General features: G+C 37.7%; 1 protein-coding gene across 1 annotated transcript; it reads right to left on the bottom strand.

The window, feature by feature from the left end:
* Positions 1-702: 702 nt before the first annotated feature.
* On the bottom strand, positions 703-15,243 carry Ginm1 (glycosylated integral membrane protein 1). Its single transcript, XM_015502121.2, has 8 exons — positions 15,073-15,243; positions 8,965-9,024; positions 8,329-8,425; positions 5,621-5,772; positions 4,809-4,965; positions 3,992-4,125; positions 2,498-2,661; positions 703-1,087 (listed from the first exon to the last, which is right to left on the bottom strand). Exons 1-8 carry the CDS (start codon positions 15,193-15,195, stop codon positions 976-978), a joined length of 999 nt encoding a protein of 332 aa, XP_015357607.1. The 5' UTR covers positions 15,196-15,243; the 3' UTR covers positions 703-975.
* Positions 15,244-19,851: the final 4,608 nt, after the last annotated feature.

Genomic DNA, 19,851 nt, shown 5'->3' with positions numbered 1-19,851 from the left:
AAAAGTAAAAATGTTTTTAATGATACAAAATAGCAAGTATTACATGGAGTAAAGACAAGTTATACCTACTCAGGTCACATTGCTAAAATATGTCAATATGAGTTGCACAGACCCAGAATCAATCAATCAATCACTCTCTCTCTCACACACAAAGTCAATATGAGTGATGGGTTAGAAAAATTAAGATAAAATATCTGTAGGGTAAATAACATTAGCACTATATTTACAACCACAAGACAAGGGCACACTTTAATTTCATGATATTAATAGATTCATTAACTGATCTGAGCCTTGTTTTTAACTAGTTTAAGTAAGTGGGGGGAAAAAAATCAGACCTATGCCTTCATAAAGTTTTGAGCTGGGCAAAGTTTTAATGTAATTATAACCAAGAGCTACACTTTTTTTTTTCTTCAAAAACAGTTTATTTTAGAGTGAGAACATGTCACTACTACTTTTAAATCCTGGTGTATTCAAGGCAAGTAGTCTTGATACAGGATATAATCAAATCATGATGTACTTCAGTGATTTTTATACTGAGTCACAAACAATATAAAGACACATTGTATTGAATACAAAAATAAGTGTTAAGTTCTTGAGCTTTTAAATTAGAATTTCATAAAGTGCTTTTCATAAAGTCATATATTAATTAAGTGGATATAATTTCCTTATTAAAGGCACCTTGAATTTAATTGGCACATGGCATTGATTCACCTTTTTTTTTTCTTTTTGGTAATTTCAAAGTCTCTTCACATGTCTTCTCATACACTTTGCTTAAATTTTCTTTAATTCATTTGAACAGCAAGCCCTTTTATAAATAATGTGAACTTTATAAAGGTCAATTTTAAGGCAGTCTTAGGAGTTTGGCAATTTTGCTATGCATAAACTGATTCTTAACGATTTTTAAAAACAATTATATTGAAGTGGCAAATTTGGAAACAATATAGTAATTCAGAGTCCATGATTTGAGATGGTATTTTAAATACATGTTTTATCTTCAAGGTGTTCTGTTGTTTTCTCAGAGCCATCTGGATATAAATTGATGGTTGCCACAGGTAAAACATTCACTTTATCCATCTGAAGAATCGCTCTGAAATATAAGATGATTAATTATTATCAAAGATAAAAATAGTTCCTCCACCAATAGTTTGTGTGAGATAAGGCTAGCTACTTCAAGGTTATAATTACCTGTGGTTAAATGCTTTGCTTCTGACATTTTTATAATTGTTATACAAACTCTTAAGCCCAAAATTCATTTTTACCAAACTGACTTAGGTAATAGAAAGGAATTACAGGGATTGGGTGTGGCAGTACACACCTGTAATCTCAGCAATCCCAGAGGCTAAGATAGGAGGATCACAAGTTCAAGTCCAGCCTCAGCAACTTAGAGGCCCTACATGTCTTTTTTAAATTTTTTAAAAATATTTTTTAGTTGACACAATACATTTATTTATTTGTTTGTTTATTTATTTATAGGTGGTGCTGAGGATCAAACCCAGGGTTGTCGCATGTGCGAGGCAAGCACTCTACCTCTGAGCCACAACCCCAGCCCTGAGGCCCTACGAGTATTAAAATAAAAAATGAAAATGGCCGGATGTAGCTTATTGGTAAAATGCCCCATGGGCCTCTGCATCTGGCCCATACAAAGAACAATGAAAGAAGAAAAAGTTGCCCTAAGCAACTAGCAAAGATCTTATTAAAAGATCACAGTAACTAGGCATGGTATTACACAGGCTATCATGGCAGCAACTCAGGAAGCACAGCAGGAGGATCATAAGCTTTAGACCATCCTGGGCCACTTAGCAAGACCCTATGCCAAAATAAAATTTTAAAAATGGGTGGGGATGGAGCTCTGTGATAAGAGTACTTGCTTAGCATGTACAAGGTCCTGGATTCACTCCCCAGTACAGTGGGGGGGAAAACTGAGGAGGAAAGCTCTCAACCTTTACTCTCTCATGCCTATTGGTTAGAAATAAACTATTCTCTCATTGCAATAATTTGGGTGAACACCCCCCCCCAGCAGATTTTGGATTTATTGGGCCACAGAAAATCTCATTGCCTATGTGCCATTTAGTCAAGTCCTCATTGATAAATGACTAAGAGGCTTCTAGTTTAGCTTTTATTTTCTAATAGGAAGAATGCTGCAATTAGTATCTTGCCAGTCTGAAATTAACTACATTTTAAACTGATACTTTGGGATTGAAAATATACAGTGAATTCCTCTTGCTGATTTCTGACCTTATACACTGCACTTTCTCCATTATAAGCATATGTTTCCTTTCTCTCCCTACCAAGTTCTTAGAGCTTGTCTTATTCACATTTGAGTCTCTCAAAGTATTTTGATCACGATATTTTAATTTTACTAAAGTTGGAAATTAGAAAAAAGTATTCTTCCCCCCTCCCACTTCTCTTTCCCTCCTTATTTTTATATTTCTTCTCTAAACTAAATATAACCCATATTTTAATAACTAAAAATACTGTTTCAAAAACAAATACTTACTTGTATTTAGAAACTGGGAAAAGCACCTTTAAGATGGTTATGACCCCAGCTGCTCCTAGAATTCCAACCACCATGACGTTCAAAAACATAAAGAACACTGGGAAAACACTGCTCCAGAACTTACACAGATCTTTTCTGAACTTTTCCATCCACTGACACATTACCTGGAAAATGAGTTTTAATTAGATATAAAAGTTCCACAAACTTAAAATGATTGTGGTAATGGTTACATGACTGTCAAAACGAAATGTATTTTTAGGGCTGAGGGTATAGTTCAATGGTAGAGTACTTATTCACACACTTGAGGCTCTGTGTTCAATCCCCAGCACCACAAAAAAAAAAAAAAAAATACAAAAACTAACGGTATATTTTAAACAGGTGCATTTTATTCTAAAATGTACCTTAATAAGTTATTTACAAACTTAAAAAATTATGTTCCAGAAATATAGAGCCAGAAATGTTAGTATCCTTTAAGATTATTTATACTGTAGTCTTAACTACACATCAAATGCAAAAAAAAAAAAAAAACCTAATATAATGAACTGTTTCAAGTAATTGGAAGACAAGAAAGAGAAAGACAAACTTAATAGCTTTTAGAACAGGTGGGAGGTTCATTGTGTACAAAATATTTCTTGACAAGCAAGAAAAGAACCTAAAGTGGGCACTAATGGCATGAGATATGAAGACAGTCTGTTCTGGTGCTGACCTGCTGCAGGGGTTGGGGTTAGATAGGGTGAGGGTATCACAGTCCAAACTGCCAAAGTGACCTAGATTTCTCCATCAACTCCAAATAAGCAATTCTGATCTTAACTTCTCTTCTATGTAGGCTAACCACAGACTTTTCTCATTTAAATGGAAATTATTTGGGGCAAGGGGTCTAACTAATAGGAAGAGATACCTGCATATTTCTGAACTGTATCCTAGTCAGCAGTATACATGTCAGGATAATGAGTACTTAGTAGGTGCCAATACATAAATATTTATACATAATATCCATCTTATTTTACCCTTACAACTTAATGAAATACTTCATACTACTTTAGAGATTAAGCACAAATAATGAAACAGGTTACAAAGGTTAAGAATTTGCTACACAACTAGTAAATGGCAGGCCAGGTTTCAAACTAGGCAACCTGAATCCAGAAAGTATACTTTTAACCACCTGTGCTTAATCATCATACAAGATCCTGGGGGCACAAATGTATCTGTGTGTATATAAAGTAATAGCTGTAGAATAAAAAGAAATAGAAATATGAGAATTCTGGAACTGGGAATTCTCAACCAAATGAAATTCAGTGCCTTAATAATCATGATATGACTACATTAGTATTAAATGAAGCTTAAAGAATAAAATAGGAATACCTAAAAATATCACCAAGTCCATTATTAACAATGTTCCATAGTTCTGATCTTCATGGTTTCTTCCTCATTTTAAATATTACTACTTTTTTCACGACAGCCATAAAGGTTGGTAACACCAAAGGCTCAATTTACCTTATATGAGGATGGAGGCTCTGCTCTGAGAGGAGTTTCAGGTAATTTTCCAGGTAAAGCATTTTCATCTATAGTGGTTTCCACATTCCTGAGAAGATACTGGCTGGTGGTCTGCAGTGAACTAACACTTTCCACTGAGGAAGAACAAAGTTACCAAAATGCTAGCAACATACTTGAGTCTCTTCTAAAAGTCATAAGATTATTATGCCAATAACATTTAGGTATTATGCCACATTCAGGATAGTAAGTACATACCTTTTACAATGGGAGAAAAAAATAAAAACATTTTATTCCCCGATTTAAGCACCAGAAGGGCAACACTTAGGCACTTAGAAGAAGTTATAATTTAGTCACATACAAAGTATAAATTTAATAATTCTATAGCCTACAGTGGAAAATGAATACTTCTTCCTTTAAATGAACATTTACAATATTATATTTTTGATAAGTACCCAGAGTAAGAATGGGCAATTACTGAAAATTGTCACCACACCAGCAGCACTGATCACATTCTACTAAGGCTCAAAATAAGATTCCTAAAGTCCTTAAATGGACATACATACTAATACATGTTATGAGACTTCTGTGGTGCTGGGAATCAAACCCAGGGCCTTATGCGTGCAAGGCAAGTGCTCTACCACTGGGCTACACCCCAGCCCCTTAAATATTTTTTTAAAGAAGCTTATTTCCAAACATATTAAACACATATGGCAGCTTTTACAAGTAATATAAAGAGTCCAAAGTTCAAGAGTATATAATATAGCTACTAACTAAAGAAATAGTTTCCTTAATATGTTAAATTATGGCCTTTAAATACCTTTTTTGGAGAGGTTGGGAAGGGTAAATAAATTGTCACTGTCTCGGGAAATAGAGTATAACATGCTTTCTTCCAAAGGAAGGGTGTAGTTTGAATGTCTGAGTACTCCCTGGTTCTTAACTAAAATATCAATTTCGGTAACTTCCTTCTGTTGAGCCTATGAAAGAAAAAAATAAGTACCTGTATTTTAAATACTGGCCTAGAACCATGAGAACTTAAAAAGTCAATTTTCCTCCCTGATTTCTATAATTAAAAAACTTGACTTATTCAGACAATTATTTCTTATACCCTCCCACTCCCACTTTGGAGCATTTAATTTGCAATTTGAATCATATTCCTGTCTGCTTTAGCATTCACACAATCCCAGTTCCATTCAATTTATACATAGACTTAGTAAAAGGAAATGGTAGCTGAACTATGAACCAAATTCAATCTCTTCACTTAACTTTTTGTTTAATGATATTTATAACAATTAAGTGATATGACATACAAATAAGCAAATTTAAAAAAAAAAACTGTTCATGGACCTTTATTAATTTATTTATATGTGGTGCTGAGAATTGAACCCAGTGCGCCTCACACATGCTAGGCAAGTGCTCTACCACTGAGCCACAACCCCAGCCCCAAATAAGCAAATTTTAAAAAATTAATATACTTAAGATGCTAAAATAATAAAAATGCTAACTGATTAGATATAAGCAATGTTAGGGTAGCTTCTTCCTTATCAAGTTAGAAAGAAATAATTGAACACATGCATACCTAGCACAAATTGAAATCTTAACAATTCCCAGTTAACAAGCATACTATCTTACTTGTTTTCCATCAATCTCTACTACCTCTTCTTGAATGACAATTAGTTGCAAACTGGAACCCGATGTCATAGGCCACTCATGAACTAAAATCCTTACACTGACAATTCCAAAATATTCCTTTTCCTCCAAATTTTCCAGATTTTCATTCTTCACTATAAAAAAAAAGTAGTGACAACTTTGAGCAAAGATTGCCACCAAATTTGTTATTGAATTTGTTTATTCTGATGACATTTACATGAAACAATACCATTGAAAACCATTTTCATTGGCTTCTTCATCCCTGACCTTAAGACTATTTCAGATTTATAAAAACAAAGACAACTTGACAACCCTGACAAGGGCTTATGCTTGTTTGAAAAGGGGAGATGCTTGGCAATCTTTTAATTTTATAAGAAATGCTACACCAGCAACATCTTTCCTATCCATTTTATACAGGTTGGTAGTGAGGAGCCAAAAGAGTGTAACTATGGACAAAGCAGGCCACAAGACAGTCAATCCCATGGTTTAGCAAAATAAGCACATACATTCATCCACAAAACCCAGTGATAGAAGAGGCGCAACATAAGTCCCCCCCCCCAAATTCTTTCCTCTATAAGTGATTTGTTACTGTTGGAGAGGGCAGGAAGGGGGAAAAGAATGGGACAAGCCTAGTAAAGGACAGGTAGGGTAGGTACTAGCTATGTTCCTCTTTAGGTAGGAATATACTCCTACCCCCAACCCCAACCCCAAATGAAATGGGGTGGAGTAGTTGCAGGTATTTATGGAGCCAGTGGCTCTTCTATTAAATTAGAAAGTGCTATAGAAAAAGATAAAGCAACACACCCAATGATACCACCACAAAAGGAGCATTTAGTTGTTGTCCTTCAAATAATCTCAGGATTTATCAAACAGGAACCTAACGGATATCTGAATGCAGACCTAGCAGTTTAAACTGATTTCTTGCCTTTATAGAGGTATTCCTTTTGTCTAGAATATCCCTATATCTAATTCACTAACCACCCAGAATCATAATGGCTACCTAGTTATTCCCCTATAGTCTCTCCCCCTCTAAACCATTCATGCAACATTGCCTGATTTACCTTACTATAACAGTTTTAATTATATTCCTTGCTCAAACACTGTCAATGGCATCCCCATGAATTTTCTGGTACTTCTCTGACTGGTCTTCCTTCAGGCTTCTATTTGGGGCTGGGCTCCCTCTCTAGCCTTCCTAATCCCCACTCGAAATATCCTTGGACACTTGTAACTGTAAAATGCCCCCTTTTCATGATTCATCTCAGTGCACTTTTGTTTCTGTTTTGTTTTTTGCTTTGTTTTGAGGTTCTGAGGTCAAACCCAGGGCCTTTTACATACTAGTCCTGTGTTCTACCACTGAACTATACAGGCCTAGTCCCTTACATTTCTTTTCTTTCCTTTTTTTTTTTTTTTTTTGGTACTGGGGATTGAATTCAGGGGCCCTCAACCACTGAGCCACATCCCCAGCCCTATTTTGAATTTAATTTAGAGATAGGGTCTCACTGGATTGCTTAGCGCCTTGCTTTTGCCGAGGCTGGATTTGAACTCATGATCCTCCTGCTGACTCAGCCTCCCAAGCCACTGGGATTACAGGCATGTGCCACAGCACCCAGCTTCATTTTTTTTTTTTTTTGAGAATTTTAATATTTATTATTTTTTTTTTTAGTTTTCGGCAGACACAACATCTTTGTTTGTATGTGGTGCTGAGGATCGAACCCGGGCCGCATGCATGCCAGGCGAGTGCGCTACCACTTGAGCCACATTCCCAGCCCTTCATTTTTCTCTTGAGACAGGGTATCACTATGCTGCCTAGGCTGGCTTTGAACTCCTAGGCTCAAGTAATTCTCCCACCTCAGCCTCTCAAATGCTGGGACTACCGGTGTGTATCACCACACCTGTTTCCATGTCAGTGTTTCTAACTGTTAACTCACTGATTGCCCTTACAGCCTTGTTAGCATTTCTGTATGCCCAAAGCCTAAGGCACAAGAGGGAGTGAGAAAATGCAGTCATACAAAAACATCACAATGGATACTCTTCAGCCCCCAAATCTGATACCCCTACTATAAATTAAAACTAAATTAAAAACAGAAGCCCTTCACATTCTGACTTCCTCACTGTGGCAGCCAACTTTCAAAAATGACCCTCAAAGATGCTTGCCTTTGCATGACTCCCTCTCTCTGGGTAAGGGATAGGATTAGTCACTTGTTTCTGACAAACAGCACAGCACAAGAGATAATTTACATTCCTTTTTTCATTTGAATAATATGGTCTATTCCAATGTAATATATTTGCTTATCTTTAAACAATTAAAAAATTTAAAAGGTTAAAAAGAAAAATGTTCTACTGACATAAGGGTAGAAGAAACTGACAATTATACCAACAGTTCATTTTCTCCAATCGTGGAAAGTGATTCTCCAAGATTTCAGCTTTTGCTATCCTACCTCAGTATATGCATGCTTATACTGATGACCCTCCCAGAAATGCAGTCCCATCAATGCCAATCTCATGAAAGAAAATGGTCGACATCCCATCAGTAACCAATATAAAGCACACAGTTTTAAGCACATTGGTATTGTATATTAGAGAAATGATGTGTATTATTGCTTTAAAATGGACATGTATAACATCCAAGAATCTTATTATTTAGTATTATTAAAAACAGAATACTTTGGAAATGATTTAGTAGTACTCACCTATCAAAGTCTGACAGCTTATTCGGGTTACACCACTATTTACAGGTAAGTCATTTACATATACCTGTCCACTCTCATAGGTTATGTTAAGAACAACCTTAAAATAAAGCAGCATATACATTAATTCCAGTGGTTTATAAATTACAAACTCTTCATGTCAAAAATACATTGTCTAACTAAATTACATGTAGAGGTGCTATGGTTTACATGTTGTTTGTCCTAAGAAATCATGTGTTAGAGGGTTGGTCAGTGTTGTGGTGTTGAGGTGGCAGGACTTTTAAGATATGGGTCAACTTGGAAGTCCATAAGTTGCTGAAAGCATGTCCTCAGAAGGAACTGTGAGACTCCAGACTCTCTTTGGCTTCCTATCTGGCAATGTGATCTTTCACTCCCACATGTGCTCTTGCCACTATGGTACCATCTGCCACAAGGTGTTCCAAGCTGACTCCAGCAATAAGCCCTTGAATTTCCCTAACTGTTAATTAAACTGCTAAATATACCTCTTTCTTTATAAAGTAGCCTAGCTCAGGTATTTTGTTATAGCAACAGAAAATGAACAAATAGAATAAAAGTAAAATCCACTGCATTTCATTTGGCTAAATTATATATTAAAAACATAATGAAAAAGAAACAAACCTGTTCTTTAGATACCTCCCCATCATCTTTCAGGGTAGTTACATTAATTTTGACGCCATCCTGCAAAACAAATATAAATAGACAGGTATTCATTTCACAAATTATTTTTATTGTATCATCCCTTATAAGAGCATGAAAAGAATATTTTAAAAAACCATTGCTGGGTACAGTGAAATACATTGGTAGTCCCAGTAATTTGGGAGTCTGAGGCAGGAGGATCACAAGTTCAAGGCCAGCCACAGTAGCTTAGTGAGACCCTGTCTCAAAATAAAAAAAAAATAAGGATCTGAAGATGTATTTCAGTGGTAGAATGCCTCTGGGTTCAATCCCCAGTACTGGAAATAAATAAATAAATAACCTCAAAAGAACAAAAAAATTATATTTTATTATAGACTTTTTATGACTTGATTACAATTCCAATTTTGAAATAATCTACATGCTTTTTCCATTGTGAAATATATTACATACATGAGAATATAAATGTCATGTAGAGTTTAAAAAGATTAGTCCCCATGTAACTACTACCTAGGTTAAAATCTAGAATATTACTCATGCTTTAGAAGTCCCTGCATGAAGCTGTCAAAGCCCCCTCCTCTCCTCAGAGGGAATCTCTTTTATTCCCTCCACATTTTTATTGATGCATTATAATTATCTATAATGGAGCACTATTTCCAGGTTAATTAATTCCTGCTTCATCATAGTTTTGGTAGAATGCCTCTTGGTTCAATCCCCAGCTTCATCATAGTTTTACTATCTGTATATCTCTAATAACATTACCTAGTTTCATCTGTTTCTAAGCTTTATATAAATGGAATATTTTATGTATTCTTCCAAAATTTGTTTCTTCTATTTAAAATTGTTGATGCATGCTATGTGCAGTGATGCACACCTGTAATCTTCAGGCTAAGGCAGGAAGATCACAAGTTTGAGAGCAGAATGGGCCACTTGGCAAAACTCTTTGTCAAAATAAAAATTTTTAAAAAGGGGGCTAGGCTGTAGTTCAGTGGCAGAGTGCTCTTGGGTCAAATCCCCAGTACCACACACACATAAAAATTGTTGACGCACACAGCTATAGTCACTAATTACACTACTTTATGCACCATTCCCACTGTAGGATTAACAAATTATTTAATTATTCCACTATTCATGGACACTTGTGTTGTTTTCAACTTAATTTTGATTTTACAAACGAAGGTGCTCTGGCCATTCTTGAGTGTGACTCTTGGACAAGTATATAGAGTGTACATTTTATTGCCTATATTAAGGTATGATCAAAAGCATTCTACCCAAATATTAAGTTTACTGATGGCATGCTTTCTGTAGAAAAGAAGCACTATTTCACAAAGTACTATCACTGACCACCGGAACTACAATCTGTGCTTTATTTCCTAAGTTTTCACACAAGACATTGTTATCATAGAACAAAACAATACATTCCTCTCAAATATGGTTATCCTTGGGTTGTATTCTTAATTTAAAAATAGAAAATTTACTCATAAACATAAAAAACAAGTATTTCTTGGTTTGCGAGTATCCCTAATACCTTATATTTATACACAGTCATGCTCCACATAATGTTTCAGCAAACAAGAGACTACATATGACAGTGGCCCCATACAAATGTATCATCTATTGATGGCATAGCTGTCCTTGTGTAAGTATGTTCTATACCACTCATACAACATCAAAATCATCTAAGGTTACATTTCTCAAAACATATCCCCATGTGACATAGCTACAATTTCCAACAGAAGAGAGAATAAGACTGACATGATTTCATGAGGTTGGCTGACTCCAGGGACAATTTGTGGAGAAGGATTCATACCACATAAGGCCCAATCATATGTTTAAGCCAACTTTGGTGCACTTCCCAACTACTCTAGGAACCAAGGAAGCTCTGCAACCAGTAATTCCTCAGAACCAGTTTGGTTCTTCCTAGTCCACCTTGATCTAGAGTAAGCTTCAGTTAGAATCAATGAAAACTCTAAAACATATCACTCAATAAGCCATCCAGTTGGTGGGTACATTGTTTTTTGTTTTTTTTTTAAGTTGCTCAAGACAATACAATGATCTTGACATATCATATTTGATTCAAATAGGGTATGAATTCTCATTTTTCCACGTATACAGATTGCAGGATAACATTGGTTATGCATCCATGTGTATACATACAGCAATCCTAGTGTCAGTTGTATTCTGCTGCCCTCCCTATCCCCCCTCCCCTCCCCTCCCCTCCCATCACTATTCTCTACCCATTCTACTCTGACACTTACCTCTCTCTCTTTTTTTCCTTCCCTTCCCTCTCACACCGTCATATATGTATTTTGTGAACCCATGAGGGTTTCCTTCCATCTTCCGTGCAACTCCCTTCTCCCTCCCTTTCCCTTCCTCCTCTTTTCCTTGTTTCATGGTAATTTTCTTCTCATGCTCTTCCTTCCTACTCTGTTTTGAGTCACCTCCCTTATATCAGAGAAGACATTCGGCATTTGTTTTTTAGGGATTGGCTGACTTCACTTAGCATAATTTGCTTTAGTGCCATCCATTTCCCTGCAAATGCCATGATTTTGTTATTTTTTAATGCTGAGTAATATTCCATTGTGTCACAATATCCTCAAAAAAAAAAAAAAAAAAATATTTGGGAATCAACCTAACAAAAGAGGTGAAAGACCTTTTCAACGAAAACTACGGAACACTAAAGAGGGAAATAGAAGAAGATCTTAGAAGATGGAAAGATATACCTTGCTCATGGTTAGGCAGAATTAATATCATTAAAATGGCCATACTACCAAAAGTACTCTATAGGTTTAATGCAATGCCAATCAAAATCCCAATGGCATTCCTCGAAGAAATAGAAAAAGCAATCATGAAATTCATCTGGAGAAATAAAAGACCCAGAATAGCTAAAGTAATTCTAAGCAGGAAGAGTGAAACAGGTGGTATAGCGATACCAGATTTCAAACTATACTATTGAGCAATAGTAACAAAAACAGCATCGTACTGGTACCAAAATAGGCAGGTAGACCAATGGTACAGATTAGAGGACACAGAGACCAATCAACAAAATTACAACTACCTTATATTAGACAAAGGTGCTAAAAGCATGCAATGGAGAAAGGACAGCATCTTCTACATTGTTTTTTTAATCCAAAGTCCAATTAAAAGTTCCTCTTACCAAACTACAAAAGCTGTTTCTAACTGCCTAGAGAGAATCTCCAATAACAGAACAAAATAGAAACCATTTTCAGCTTCTGCCTTTCAGCAGCAAATCTATACTACAACATTGTTAGTCATTTACTGAACATAAACCTACTGCTTGCTTAGTAAAATACAGGGTTTATAAAAGACAATTAATAGACCAAACACACTGTATTTTCCAGAGACTCAAGTTTAATTAATTCTTTTGGGGTACTGGGAGTGTAGCTAAGTAGTAAAGTGCACACTTAGCATGTGCAAGGCCCTGGGTTTAATCCCCAGCACCAATAAAATAAAATAAATTCTTTTAGATCCTTCTCAATGACTTCAGTGCAGAAGGGAATTTCATTCTTTACTGCCTCCTAAAACTAAGTTCAAAACTCACATTTCTTGTTCTAAAAACCTCTGATTGAACTGGAAGTTCAGACTTGTAAGCCATGGTTGTGTATGCCTAGAAAGTAGATGTCAAAACTGAAGTTTCTCCCCACCCATTTTCAGATCTTTACTCACTGTCTGCCTATCTGGGACACAACTGGCTTCCTAAAGAAAAAGAGAATCAACTGTTGGTTTAAATTAAGTCTGGGAGAAATATATAAAACAAGTACCCATTCAAAAGATATTATTATCTAAAAATCTCTGGAAACCAAGTTAACATTAGAAGAATGTACTACAGCCAGGCACAGTGGATTTGCCTGTAATCCCAGCAATTTGGGAGGCTGAGGCAGGAGGCTCTCAGGTTCAAAGCCAACCTCAGCAATTTAGCAAGGCCTTAAGCAATTTGGCAAGATCCTGTCTCTAAAAATAAAAAAGAGCTGAGAATGTGACTCAGTGGGTAAGCTCCCCTGGGTTCAATTCTTAGTACCAAAAAAGAAAAAGGAAAAAAACAAAGAATGTACTACAAAAGCTTTAAATATTTTGCAGTCTGACAAATGCATACACATGAAAGTGAAAATGCTTAGAATACAGTAAATGTGAGTCCTTGCAGGAAGACAGGAAAAATTTTCTTGACTTCAACCAGTTGTCTTAAATTTATATCAGGCTGGATATAAGGATGGACAGATGAACAAGTATGTAACAAAGTAAGTTCAGAAAAATGTTAATATTAGTAGTCTATAAGTAAAATCTGGCACCCTCTAATGGCACATGGCTACATAAATTACTTAAAATTAAATAAAAAATTTAAAAGCCAGTCCTTCATTTACATTGGCCACATTTCAAGTGCTCAGTGACCACAACTATAGCTACTACAATGGTAGGAAAATTAACAATCACTGCACAAAGTTCTACTGAAGAGCACTTATCTGACATGGAGGACCACTGTAAAATTCTTACAAGTTTTCTGTACATTTTTTTCTTTTTCTTTCTTTCTTTTTTGTTTTGGTACCAGAGACTGAACTCAGGGGCATTTGATCACTGAACCACATCTCCAGCCCTTTTTTGTATTTTATTTAGAGACAGGGTCTCACTGAGTTGCTTAGCACCTGGCTTTTGCTGAGGCTGGCTTTGAACTGATGTTCCTCCTGCCTCAGCCTAAAGAGCCCCTGGGATTACAGGTGTGCGCCACTACACCCAGCGAAAATTTTCAACTTTGAAAAAGAACTTGGATGAATCGATTTCAGCATCTCATGTTTCTATCCCAACTAATGAGACTGTCTTTCTAGCTATTCTGCATTAATTTAGTTTATGAAATTCCGAGTTTAGATTTGAACTTTCCAAAAGTGGAATGATAAGAAGGGAGAACTGAAATGGTGAAATCACTAACACCCAAGCCACAGTGCAGTGTACTTAACCTTTCAGCTAAACTCTTTTTTTCTCAGATTTTCAGACAGACCCAAATGTGTTTTGGGTTGATAAATAACAACGATACATCTTTATAGATGAAAAAGGGAGAAACAAAGTCATTATCTCCCTAACTTTAAAATTATTTCATTTTTATTTGGTTTCTTGGTGCTTGTCCATGGCATTTCTATTTTTAATTATATGCAACTGTAACACACAAATAATTTCACATAAAAGTGGTCCTTATGAGCTCTCAATGTTGTGGCTCTCTGGAATGTGCCAGCAGAACTAAAACAGACATCCTCGTCATTTTTGTACCAGGGACATAAAAGTTTGTTGTTGTTGTTTTTAAGTGACATTTTGTCAGTCACCTCTGTATTTATTTTACTCAAGTCCAGACTTGAGTAAGATGTACTTCCCTAGTTTCTTTTCTTTCTGGGAAAAATTGTATTTTAAAATCTTCAAACTTTTCCTGACTATACAACTGAAAAAAGGCCAATATCACGGCTGCTTTGTAATACAATGATGCAAAGGTTCTCACGGGTTCAGGGTCTCCTAACACACAGTGGGCCCCGCCCCCGGCCACACCTGAAGGAGCACTATTAACACATCGGACAAAACGAGGAGTCAGGTCTTCAGCCTCTCCTTTTCTCTAACCCCTCAGCCTGGGAAGGAACTCCTTCCCCACCGCCAGCCGAGGAAATACACTAAGAAATACACTAAGCGGGAAATACACTAAGCGGGTAACTTTCACATTTCCCGAACACAAACACTGCCGGGCTAGGACTGCTCTAGCCCAGGAAGATGCCACAACAAAACCCTGAGGTCAAGGGTGATCGCGCACTTTAGACAGAAAAGCTCCAGCAGGAGGAGCAACTGTTTGGACTGCTCTAAGAATCTCGAAGCTTTGCGGCCCGAGACTCGGCCACACATTAAGGTGTCCCAATTGGTTCCTTCTCTCTCTCTCTCGCCTCCGGCTCCCCACCATTCCATTTCCCACGGTGCTTCCCCTCACCCTTCCTTTTGGGTCGAACCACAGCCCCAGCTCCCCGGCGCGAGGTGAGGGGAGTCGCTGGAGCGACCTGGCCTCCCCGCAGGTCTGACTCGAAGCGGACAGCCGCACCCGCCGTGTCCTACCCGTGGGGCTCCGGACAGCTCCGGCGGAGGCTCCCGGGCATTCGTCGTCAGCCACCCGAAGGCAGGCAACGCCAGGAGGAGCAGCAGTCGGAGGGCGAGCCGTGCAGGGCGAGCACCATCCATCTTGCACAACCCGGGATTCGGGCTGGGAGGGCGCCTTAGACCTTCCGGGGGCGGGGTCAGAGGGGCGGGGCAGGCCTGCCCCCCCAGGCGACTGCGCACGCGCTGGGAGCTGCCACTACGCTGCCCGCGCGGAGGATCAAACTGTGCACGCGCGCTGCGGCTCCACCAAGGGATCAAGTCAAGTTTGGGGAAGACCCGGTTATTTCACCGCGGCTGAGCTTTGAAGAGGGGTTCCAACCTAAATAAGTGCAAGCACTTTCGTTGCCATTACTTTTTAATTGACAATAAACAATTTTACTATTTTGTATGAACCATTCATACAAAATAGTAAAATTGTTTATGTACTTTATATACATATGCACATGCATCTGCAAAATGAAAACAATGATAACACTTCAGGACACTTATGCATCAAAAGTAAAAAGTTTCACATTTAAAAGGGAAATTTTTGTTAAATGGGTAGTTCCCATCCTTGGCTGCATGTGGGAATCTCCGGGGCAGTTTTTGAAAGTACTGGGGTCTCTCTGGGCTCCCAAGTTTCTGAGCTAGGTGCGAATTCCAGGAAGAGAGTAACCAAAGTACAAAGCTAGTTGAAGAAGACCCTCAGTTGAGGCCTGTTGGCTAAATAATGGCTAAATAGTTTACAGTATTATTTGACAATAAACAATTTTACTATTTTGTATGAATGGTTCTACTTTTTTGCTATATGCATGCACAAGCATCATGGGATTTCATGTTAAAATGTCCCATAATATGAAAAGAAATACATCACAACTATGATGTTATAACAAAACTTTAAGCAAATCTTGTTACAAAGTTTCACTCACTTGTTATCCATTAGAATGTCATCAGACTCAGCTTGGCATACCTGACTTTTTTATTAATCTGTAAACCAACTCAGCCATTGTTTAAATTACAGTGGGTTTTTGTTGTTGTTGTTGTTTGGGGGCGATACTGGGGATTGGACTCAGGGGCACTCAACCATTGAGCCATATCCCCGGCCTGATTTTATATTTTATTTAGAGAAAGGGTCTTACTGAGTTGCTTAGTGCCTGGCTTTTGCTGAAGCTGGCTTTGAACTTGTAATTCTCCTGTCTCAGCCTCCAGAGCACTGGGATTGCTGGGATTACAGTCTTGAGCAACCAGACCAGCATAGTGTGTGTTTTGATCTTTTGTGTCCGCACATGTCAACTTGACTTCCTTGATCATTAAAGCAATGAAAAGGAGTTTCACCTAACACAGGAATCCACTGTAGTTCAGTACACACGAAGTGCTTTCCACTTAGTGAAGATAATCTTTCAAGTAACAGTAAATAGTCTAAAAATTTCTAACAGCATGTAAGTTGTATTAAAAATAAATCTTCAGGGGCTGGGGATATAGGTCAGTTGGTAGAGTGCTTGCCTCACATACACAAGGCCCTGGGCCAGCATCACACACACACACAAAAAAAAATCCCTTCATTCCTTCATCAGATAATACCCTTGGACCCCAAACTATGATTTATTTCCTTCTTCAGCCAATGATTTGTTATTTTCATCATTCCCATATTTGAAATTTGAATTCAGCTTTTCTGCAATTCAAAGCAGGCTGGGGGCTGGGGCTTGGCTCAGCGGTAGAGTGCTTGCCTTATACTTGTGAGGCACTGGGTTCGATCCTCAGCACCACATAAAAATAAACAAATAAAATAAAAGCATGCTGTCCATCTATAACTATAAAAAAATTTTTTTAAAAAAAAAGCAGGCTGGATACCAAAGGGAAGACTGGGACACTTTGTATCTGGTTTCAATTTCTGGGATAGAGTGAGTCACTGCACTGATGTTAAAACACATTTCCACTCCTCTTTTCCATATTTACTCAACTGTATATTTTTGAACTTCCTGAAGACCTCCAGGAGAGGATAATAAGGAGAGCAAGAAACAAGGATATGCTTTTTCACATCTCTTAAAAATCATTGACAAATTTTATCTTATATTTTCTAAGATATTAAAAAACTGCTTTTACAGTGTACTTCTCATCCATTAATTTAGAAGTGAATTTTATTAGACCCATCATGATGGATGATGCTTCTTATATGAAAAACAATTCAGAAATATCATTGTGGCAGCCAGCATTTATTGTGATGAATTATGATTCCATTTTTTATATACAAAACATATTTATAGGGGCTGGAGTTGTAGCTAAGTGGTAGAGTGCTTGCCTAGCATGTGTGATGCACTAGATTTGATACTCAGCACCACATAAAAGTAAATAAAATAAAGGTATTGTGTCCACTTAAAACTAAAAAAAAATTATTAAAAAAAAAAAAAAAACATTTATAGAGATTAAATGTTTTGCCCCAATTTAAAGAATGGTGATGGGGCCATGAATTTTAGCCCTGGCATTGTGAACCAACATATTATACTGGTTCATATTAAAAGTTAAACATCATAATTTAGTAGAGTGCTTGCCTGACATGTATGAAGCCCTAGATGCAATCCCCAGCAACCCCCTCCACACGTACACAGAGCAATAAAATGTTCCTTCACTGATTTGGAAAATTTGGCACGAACTGGGTTGGGAGAAATGGAGAAACAGGAGAGTGTGGTAGATATTTACTTCTTACTACCACAAAAACAGAGAAGCATCACATCCAAGATGCATCTCCTACTGTCTGCTACCCCAGCTAACTGGTATCAACAACCTGAGGGTGTGCAAAGAGAGCCATTCCCAAGGATGTTAAAAAGTGTACTGTAAATTTTGCTTGATTAGTACTCTAAGTATCCTTCAGGGAAAGGGTGTGGTAGAGTTATTGTCTAGCATGTGAAGTGCCCTGGATTCAATCCCCAGCTCTAAAAAGAAAGAGTATCCTAGTTAGAGATCTTGTCAGGACTGGGTATGGTGGCATATGCTTGTAATCCCAGCAGTTGGGAGGCTGAGGAGGAGAATTGCAAGTTCTAGGCCAGCCTCAGAAACTTAGCAAGGCTTTCAGTAACATAGTGAGACTGTCTCAAAATGAAAAAAACAAAAAACAAAAAAGGGCTGGAAATGTGGCTCAGTAGTAAAGTGCCCCTGGGTTTAATCCCTAGTACCATTAAAAAGATGAAAAAAATTTGTCATATTAAAAAAATAAAGAAAAGGGAAAGTCATCTATGACAAATGTTAACAACAATTAAATGGTGGAGGTATAAATAATTTTGAGTCATAGTAACCCAGATGCATAGGTAAATAATTTTACATGGCCTTGGCATCCATTCTGAATATAAGGTGGACTTTCTCAAACCAGAAGCAGAGTTCAGTCACCCTTTACATGGTTTCCAGTTCTATACCTCCACCCAGTTCTTCAGTATGGATGATCCAGATACCTGTCTAACACAACTGCCCCTCTTCAGCATCTCTACAGGGGGCAGCTGGATGCAGCCTGCTCAAGTGGCCCTACTAACCTCCATACCAGACAGATACTGGGCAGATAAGCCATAGTGACCAACTCTCAGCCATAGTGTGACCTACTGGAACTCATGCCTGCTTGTTTTAAATCTACCAATTAAAACTCCCCATGGAAAATCTGTAGGCACTAGGAATTAAGCAACAAAGTTTATTATATTTCTGGAATATACACTGTAACAACGATAAACAAATTCCTAAAGACCATACGAGATGATGAAAACTCCAACTAGAAAGTTCAGCTAGTGAAAAGGCCCTGATGCAGGTATTTGTCCCCAGTGTTCAGGGAACAGCAAAAAGGCTAGTGTAGTTTCAGGGGAATAAGAAAGAAGACAGGAAGATGGAGTAGAAGGAGTTCATGTAAGGCCTGTAAACTATTGTAAAAACTTTGGCTTAGTGTCAGATAAGAAGTTACTGGAGGTTCTAGGTGTGAAAGCGGCTAGAATCAAGATGAAGTTATATTTATTCCAAACGATGTCATGAGACCATAAAGGAAGGGCTCTCAGGAACATATGCCTGTGTTGAAAATCTACAAGGATCTTAACCCGCACACCTTTCATAAAAAAGTGAGTTTGTGTGTGTGTGTGTGTGTGTGTTTGTGTGGTGCTGGGGATTGAACCCAGGGCCTGCTCATGTGAGCCAAGCACTCTACACCAAGACAGCTATATCCCCAGCCCCACAAAGAATATTTCTGCCAGAATGTCTACCTTGGCGGATACCACCTTGTTTCGTCTTTCTAGAATAGAATAATTTCAAAACAATTTACGTAACCTTCATTTTACCTTCAAAAACCCGTGTCTTTCTTTGCCTCCTTGGAATTGCCCATGCTCAGCCATAGCACACATCCCAGATTTACATTGATACGTATAAAGTGAGAGCAAGGATGCATACAAGAGAGCAAGTCTGTAGACCAGGAGAGTGGAGAGTAAAGTTTGCACAGAAAACTGTTATTGGAGGGCCCAAAACCCCAAAGAGAAGTCAAAACTAGTTTTAAGTCTTCTAGAGTATTCATCATACCAGTAGAGATTTGGGGGTAACGCCTGTTACTTTTTAGCTTGTCGAACACAGGAAGTTATACTTATTATACTTATTCCAAAACCTAACGAAGTTATACTTTATACTCGCCATGTGTGGCTACTACCAGGGTTAGTCGCTAGACAGTACTCGCAGGAAAAACAAACTCCTTGTTAATCACCTTTCCCAGTAATAAACGGTGAGCTTCGGGCCTGGAATTCT

This window comes from Marmota marmota, unplaced genomic scaffold (assembly GCF_001458135.2).
Source record: "Marmota marmota marmota unplaced genomic scaffold, marMar, whole genome shotgun sequence".
In the NCBI taxonomy this organism is placed as follows: Eukaryota; Metazoa; Chordata; class Mammalia; order Rodentia; family Sciuridae; genus Marmota; species Marmota marmota.
Note: the sequence above shows the minus strand (reverse complement) of the source record. Positions and strands in the feature narration are given on the sequence as shown.